The following is a 7,945-nucleotide window of genomic DNA, read 5'->3' on the forward strand; positions in this document are numbered from 1 at the left end:
GAAAGGCCAGAGGCCGGATTTGAACTATCAATCGCAGAACTGTGATTTAAATGTGCCAACTGCAGCACCTTCAATTGAACAGAGGAGAACACTGCTGCGTGGAGGGGTTGGCAAAGTAAAAAGTTGTCCAGGCTGGACCACTGCCATTGAAAATGAGAGAGAAAAGAAAATCAAAGGGTATGAAGTACATTGGCAATCACATTTTATTTTATTTGTGACTTAACAGTGGCACAGGTACAGTGTATGGGGGAATCGATGTACAAAAGTCCCTTTTTTTTTTCATATTTCTTAAATCCATAAATAAAATTTACAAAATATTTTGGACTATTTCATGTTTTCTTACACAAGCAGGGGGTGCAGTTTTTAAATTGTAACTCTAGCAGTTTATAGCGATATTTCTATTGATTGATAGAAATTTTAAAAAGAATTCTGCGGTTTGATCCAGTGGGGGTGGACATACAGTGTTTCCAAAAAGCAGAAGATGAAAACAACAAAGAGATGTACAGGAGTCAGTCATCTATTTTGCAGAAGAAAAAAAAAAATGCCTGCGACTTTCGAAAGAGGAGACCTCGAGACTCAGGCCATTGTTTTCCAAGTGCATGACCCCTTCTTTCTGAAAATGAGTGAGACAGGTACAGCAGGCCTTATTTTGATCGAGCATAAAACACAGATTTACAGTTTATATCTCACCAACCAAACATAAAGACATTTTCAGAAAAAAAAAAAAAAGAAAAATGGCAGCAAAAGAGCAAAAACAAACACCCAGATGTCAAAGGCTGAGGTGCATCCAAGAGCGCTATGGGATGGCACGGAGGCTAACGACTGGGCGCTGGGGCGATCTTTTTTTCTCTACAAAATAAAGAGTTTGGCAAATTTGATTTGGACATGAGCGCGTAATGCGTTTTTGCTGATTTTTTTTTTCTTCGAAAGAACGGTCTGACGAATAAAATAACACAAATGGTGTTGATGTGTTTCTGACCTGAAAGAAACTTGCAAAGCCCCCCCCCCAGCCTCTTTCTCCACAGCTCAGCCTGCTAAATTCCACATGAAGTTTGTTCATGCAAACGGATGAATGGACTGACACCATGAAAAACGTCATCCATCAGCGCACAGTTCTTCTCACGGTCCTTGCTGGTGGCGGTCCACAGAGTGAAGGTCAAACATTGAGGACGCTGCTCCTCTTGAAAAAAAAATATTTATTAGTGAGCAACGTCATCACAGCCGTCTGAGTTGTCATCAGAGACATAAGTGCAGTTTGCTCCCGTTGCGCTTTCAGGGCGAAGATGAAAGGTCACTTCCTGGCTGAAAGGTTACTTGATTGGGTGAGAGCGCCACAGGGCTCCTCGCCATCGTGAGGAGTTCATTAGGCGGCCAGCTAGCTTTGCCATCTAGCCGTAAACAAGAACGAAACAAAACAAAAAAACACAGTTACATTTTTGTAATCCTTTCGAATTTAGTCGTAGCCATCCACATCTCTTTTCTTTCAGTTCTTTCAAGCTTCAGTTTTGACCTTCGCGGCTTCCATTTCCTAGGAGAAGAAGAGCACTCTTTACACTCCGTGTCGTTACAAATCTGACCGTTAGATGGCGATATGGTACCTTTCTGGATGAAGCAAGCGAAATGGGTGACGATGCAGGGGGGGGGGCATATGGACAAGGAAGGCTTCGAAATGAGAGCAACGCAGTCATGCGCCAAGAAAAAAAAACACACACACACATACACACAAAAGGAGAATGTAGAATGTAAGGCTAATCAGGGAATTGAGAAACTAAAGGGAGATGAAAAAACGTGGCCACAAAGTGAAGCGTTTGGTGGCTAAATGAGGAATGATGAAAGACCCACTCTGATGTTCTCTAGCTGTCTTCCCGTGGACACGCCTGATCCTCAGATGGACCGCTGGCTCCACCGGCCAATGGAGAGGATGGCCTTGGGACAGCGGAGTCCTACGAAGGAGAAGGAAACACATTTATCAACGTCGAGCTAAGTTACGACAGCGTTTTATGATGTTGCATGCCAGCAACTAAAACAAACTTGGACCTTTGCTTTCTGGACTGGCTTGATATTTTTTTTTTCTGTCAATCAGATGAACTCAAAGCTACTTGGCCGTATTAATCACGTCATATTCTCTTTGGGCTTATCAAACATGATGTTGTCGAGAACAGATCATTCATAGAAGGATGAGACATCGCAACATTCCACTCGGTTGTTTTACTGACAAATGTGCGCCCCGCAGGGCTCGCAGGTTTACCGATTGCTCGTCCTTGGCACGGGTGGAGTCGCCCACGGGCTCGACATGGGGGTGGTCTGTGGGGATGGTGTTGACTTGGCCCGGGGGGCAGTCTGATGAAGAGCTCTGTTGAGGCGCTGGAGTGGATGCTGTAAAGTCAACGTGCGCTTAATTGAAGAGATACAATCAAAGTGCAACGCCTTTATAAGCGGGTGCGTGAAAAAGCAGAGAGCCGACTAAATTGCTATTCCCTCCACTTCAAGGCCAAGGAAGAGTGAAGAGAAATACTTGATAAATAAGCAAATCAAGTGTCTGCGCTTTTTCTCACTAATGCGCAAGAATATATAGGATAGTCCTTCAGGGACAAGACAAAACACGACATCTAATTGGATTCCAGCAGAACTACGTCAGAAAACACGCCTATCCCTTTTTATGTATTACTTGATTGAAAAAAAAAGTGCCATTTTTCAGCCAGAACACTTTACCTGAGAGCACATAGATCAACATGAAGAACGAAACAAAAAAAAAAAAGAAAGAAAGGCTGGGAAAGAACAGGGGATTTCCAAGCTATGATGCCGACTGCAACGTTCAAAATTTAATGGTGGGCAGGTTGAGTAATAACACATTTCGAGCATGATTTTTTTTTCCCCCCCTCATAAAAGTTTAGGTAAAACTAATCTAAATTAATGAGTCAACTCAAGAAAAGTGAGTTTCGAATGACGATAACCACAGGTTTATAACTTTTTCCAAGACAGGAAAGTAAATGTTGAAATGTTTTCTCCTCTCTTGGGTGGCATTCAACATTTGGAAAGGCTGGAATAGAGCTTCATTTGAGAAAGCGGCGCATGTAAATTAGATCTGCAAGTGGACCGTTGGATGGCCTTTACAACATGTCATCGTTGCCCCCCCCTTCAAGTGTACTTGACCTCACTGCGCGCGAATGCGTCAAGAAATATCTTGCCAAAGGTTTGCTGGGTGTCGGGACAAACAATGACGAAAAGGGCAACTTGCAAACAAAGTCAGCATATTTTACATAACAAGTGCCTGTGGCAACAAAAAAATTAAGAAAAGAAAGCGGCACCATTTATACGAGAAGATGGCGATGGAGCATTGAGGCGCGACAATCAAGAACACTCACGTGATTCGGTCGACGGCGATGTGGATGTACCAGGGCTCAAGGTCATCCGGGACAGATCGAGGTCACTGCCTTCGTCGTCCAATGCGGCGGTAGCAGGGGGTGACACCGGCCGACTGCAGACCACGGCGTTGTTGACGCCCACCAGGCCCGGGGTCGCGCACCTGCTCACTGCTACCCCGCCGGGCCCCGCCCCCGATGTCGACGGGCCCTCCCCTGCATCCAAGTCCACGCCCAGGCCGTCTTTTGCCAGGCTGAGCTGCCTCTGAAGCAGAGCGGGGTCGGCCGTGTGCTGCGGGCTGGCGATGGCCGAAGAGGGGGCGGACGGGTCGCAGGCTTGGGGGCACACGGTGGTAATGGGCACCAAGCCTTGGAGCATGGCGGCCGGGATGGCGTGCCCCCCCACCCCCACAGTCTGGGCCGGCACGTACGCCGCCATGGCCGCCCATTGCTGCTGGGTGGCTCGGAAAATGTTGGCCTGGCTCCAGATGAGGGGCTGACCTCCGGGCAGCACTTGGGCCACTTGCAAGGGCCCCTGCACGGGGAAGGCGAGAGTCTGAGCCTGGCCAGGAAACGGCTGCTGGGCCCACTGGGACGTCTGCACGGGGCCCATGGTCATATAACCTGGTGAGGCAACGAGAGAAGGAAATGATGCACATAGCAGCTGGAGAAGAGGGGAACATTTCGCTCACAACTTGCGAAATCACCTCCGTAAATCAATTTGCGGCGCGAGGAAAGAAATACGGCACTTTGCGTGCAGCTTTCCTGTGTTTTATTTCCAGACGACCGTGAGTCCAATTCATTTCACAAAATGATAATCAATATGTCATGCAAAGAATACAAAAAAAACAAAATAAAAAAAAAAACATGCTTTTCAGAGTTTAATACAAGTACCAGCTGTGGTTTACACATTCTGAACTGCCAAAAAAATCTATATATATGCCAGTCGAATTTGCTCAATTTTATATATATATATATATATATATATATATATATATATATAGGGCGGCCCGGTAGTCCAGTGGTTAGCACGTCGACTTCACAGTGCAGAAGTACCGGGTTCAATTCCAGCTTGGGCTTTCCTGTGTGGAGTTTGCATGGGTTTTCTGCGGGTACTCCGGTTTCCTCCCAAAGTAGATGTATCGTCTACTTAAAAATGTATCTGCAGACTATACATCTACATTTTGAGTCGATGTATAGTCTTGGCGAAAGAAGATGGAGTAAACTCAGCACAACTTTTTTTTTTTTCACCGAGATATCAGTCCAAGTAACTCACCTGATGGCACAGAGGTCGGGCTGAAGGGGGCATACATCTCGGCAGGATTGGGCGGCTGCGGCTGCTGCTGCTGCTGCTGGCGGCTGCTCCTGCTCGGGTCCAGTGTGTTGGCAGGTGAAGGGGGCATCTGAGAGAGTATGTGGCACGGATGATAACTTTGTCAAAGTCACTCTGAAGTGAGCTTCTTTGTCTTTGTTCAGCAGAGCTGACAGCTTTGAGTACTGTACAGGGGCTTGTCGTAGAGCGAAATGTACGTACTACAGGTATATTGCTGACAATAACAGAATGCGCCTGGAAGGGAGGGACAGAAACGACTCTCAAGGTAGCCCTAATTCTGCCAGGCCTTAATCAGATCATTTGCTTTCCCGTACATGATGTTGGAGTCAAACGTGACTGTCAACGTGTCGGAGCCCAACAACAGAATGTTTGCTTATTTTATTTTATTTTTTGTGTGGGCAAGTACTCACCGACGGAGGAGTGGACATATCGCCGAAAAGGTCGAAGTGGTTGATATTCTGTGAAACGAACCGAGGGAGAGACAGCAAAAAGGTACGATGACACATCACGAAATTGAAATTCAATAGTCATACATTCTTGAATTCATCCCCGCGTGGACTACGGCGGCGGTGGAGTCGGTGGGGTGGGGTAAACGGGGGGTGAGACGGCTATTCGCTCAGGCATTTTGCGCCGCGCATGGAAAGAAACCACGATACCCCTTTGTTCCGTTATCAGAAAATAGATCTTGAATGGGCCTTTTCACGGCTCGCTATAATTGAGTGGCTAAGGGGCTATTCAGTTCCATAAAACAGACCCTGATTAGATATTCTTGTGTCCGCCAATCAAAAGCGTCCTTTGAGAGTCTGACCTGATTTTGAATGCTGATGCTACCGTGTGAGCACATCGACTATAGAGACGGAGGAGCGGATGAGGGAAGAAGCTCCTGGAAAAACACCCGACTTCGACAAAAGGGCCCCGCATTATGAGTCGAGATGACCCCTATGGACGGAGGGGGGCTGGGGGGCTGGGGGACACTGCGATTATCGAAGCTGTGGAAGAGCTACGTTGCATGAAATGTATCTGGGGCCATGCATAAGCAGACAATGAATCACCACAAGAGCACAGAAAAAACAAGGATTTGCATGCTGTAAATAAAGCGCTGCGTTGTGAAAAGGTAACCATCCCAGAACAGAAAGAAAGAAAGGAAGAAAGAGATGGGGAGAGCTCCCAGCAATCAGCGTCGCCGCAAACGAGTCTTTTATGTCCTCTTTGACATAACGGATCTCACAGTTTGCGCTTTGTGACCACCGAGGGCTCGCGGGATGGCTCCGGGTTTAGGAGAGAAACGTAAACAAGTGCGCACCGAGGTCTCTCTCCCCCTGCAGGCAGCGACACACATCAGGCGAGCTCTTGGCTCTCGAAAAGCTCCGACTGAATGAACAGACAAGCAGTAACGCTTAAGAGATACGGAGGCGCCGCGACTTCTACTAGCGCGGGGCTGTACGAGTGAGATAGCGAAGGGGGGGGCCGGGGCAGGTTATCTGTTCGATAACGCTCAGCAACAAGCACAACAACAACAGCAAACGGTGGCGAGGGAGAAGCACTGCGCTAGGACTTTTCTTACTGAGCAAACGAGAAGAAATGCTTTTCGAAGTTATCGCCGCATGATGGATGAGATGGAATTTTTTTTTTTTTTTTTTGTTTCTTTGAATGGTTGGGAGGTAAGTGCCTTCGGTGGAAGGATTCTGGTGAAGGGGCAGCTTGATGGCGGACTAGACGGAGACTAAATGGCTACACGGCATGCAACTCAAACCACCAACACCCCGCCGACAAACCTCGCATTGTCCTCCTCTGAAGGAAGATGGAATGGACTCCCTTTCGTATTTGTCTTCTCCCGTTAAGTGGAGCGGACAAACGACATGCTCATTTGGTCTGGGGACATCTGGTCAGAGATCAGATTTTGGGGAGCGCCGCATTTTGGGGAACTTGCTTGCTTGGCTAATGTCCGGTGAAATTACAGGCATGTCATGACCACCGTCAACCCATCGGATTTTCTTCACGAGGACCCGACAGAGAGGTTTGAAGGCGGAGGTGTGTGTGTGTCCAAACAAATCATAAAAATAAAAGAACACCTACAGTCATGAAATGGCGTTTGGGGACATCATAGATCCCTTCCTTCTGCTGACTGGTTGGGACCTGCATTGGATTGGAGGTCGATTCAAATGTAAATAGCATGGCAAGACGGTTTAGCGACTTTTGTGTTTCATATCAGGAGCTGAAACGACTAAAGCATAAAAATCTGACTACGTCCATTTTGATTTCGTCCATTTCTCGTGTCATTTTTATCTTTTGTGGCGAAGGGTTTATGCAAATTGTCCAGCTGAATCAAATCGAGTTAAATCAATATCGATTGCAAATAAGGGCGGTGGATGTTGGGCGAGCATCAGGAAGGCCCATTGTTATTCTGCACCAGTCAAGCTTATCTGACAATAAAAAAATTGCCTCAGCTAATATTTCTCTCCCAGTCACGAGAACGAGCTGTCGCTTTTAACCTCTCCTCCCGTCTCTCTTCGCTCCCTGTGCTGGTTAACTTTTGCTTATGTTTTTTTTTTTTTTTTTCCCCGCCCAAGTCTATTGATCTTGTTTCACTGCCAGATCAAATGGCATGGCAAGTGATTAATCTCTCTCTCTCTCTTTCTCTCTCTCTCGCTCTCTTTCTCTGCATCTTTCATCTTCACAGGAAGATACAGAGGGGGAAAAAAGAGGAGGAGGAAAGCAGCAGAGAGAAAGGAAAGCTGGGAGGAGGGCGTCGGATTAAACCATACAACAGGTCCCCGAAGTCCTAGCCGCTCCTTCAAATGGTCCGGGGGAAAAAAAAAAAAAAAATTCCAAGGCTTAAATGGCAAAGACGAAACTGACCTTGACTGCGCTCGCAGCTCTTAGATGCTACGTGAGGCTTTTTCCACTTGACATCTCAAACACAAACTTCCTTCCCTTGGTTTTCATGCTCAGCTTAAAACAAAGGCCCTTTGACACCACATTTAAACCTGAATCTGCGGAAAAGTGATGAGCTCGACGGGCGCTTGCTGTTAGTACTTTTATCATCTATCACAGGGGCATGTAAGAAGGGAGAAGAAAAAAAAGGGGGGGGGGCGATGTTTTGTCTTTGTACCTGATAAACGCTCTCCTCTGACTGGGGGCCATGGAGGGGTTCGTGTCCAGCCTCAAACACTATGTACTACAGAACAAGGTGTAGAAGTGCAGAGAAGGGCAGGAGACACACGGCAGGTTGTGCATGGAACATCCGGGG

The 7,945-nt window shown here is 47.0% G+C and overlaps 1 protein-coding gene and 1 long non-coding RNA gene across 4 annotated transcripts in view; one reads left to right on the forward strand and one right to left on the reverse strand.

Annotated features, from left to right (window-relative positions):
• Positions 1–180: 180 nt before the first annotated feature.
• Positions 181–7,945, reverse strand: part of dab1b (DAB adaptor protein 1b) — a 40,885-nt gene continuing 33,120 nt past the window's right edge. The window contains exons 8-15 of one of the 3 annotated variants that reach the window (XR_002169207.1): positions 7,808–7,873; positions 6,772–6,831; positions 5,106–5,153; positions 4,639–4,765; positions 3,366–3,986; positions 2,249–2,376; positions 1,599–1,943; positions 181–1,528 (exon numbers count right to left, since the gene is read on the reverse strand). Coding sequence is in view for 2 of the 3 variants with exons in the window: in XM_019877973.1 (XP_019733532.1) it covers positions 1,854–1,943; positions 2,249–2,376; positions 3,366–3,986; positions 4,639–4,765; positions 5,106–5,153; positions 6,772–6,831; positions 7,808–7,873 (1,140 nt within the window). In the remaining variant the exon portion in view is untranslated. The remainder of the gene's footprint in view (positions 1,529–1,598; positions 1,944–2,248; positions 2,377–3,365; positions 3,987–4,638; positions 4,766–5,105; positions 5,154–6,771; positions 6,832–7,807; positions 7,874–7,945) is intronic. The other 2 variants (XM_019877973.1, XM_019877974.1) reach the window with 2 other exon arrangements.
• Positions 5,176–7,521, forward strand: LOC109520614 (uncharacterized). Its single transcript, XR_002169208.1, has 2 exons — positions 5,176–6,728; positions 7,386–7,521. It is a non-coding gene; the product is annotated as an uncharacterized LOC109520614 (long non-coding RNA).

The sequence above is a fragment of the Hippocampus comes genome, unplaced genomic scaffold (assembly GCF_001891065.2).
Source record: "Hippocampus comes isolate QL1 unplaced genomic scaffold, H_comes_QL1_v1.1 scaffold317, whole genome shotgun sequence".
Classification (NCBI taxonomy): Eukaryota; Metazoa; Chordata; class Actinopteri; order Syngnathiformes; family Syngnathidae; genus Hippocampus; species Hippocampus comes.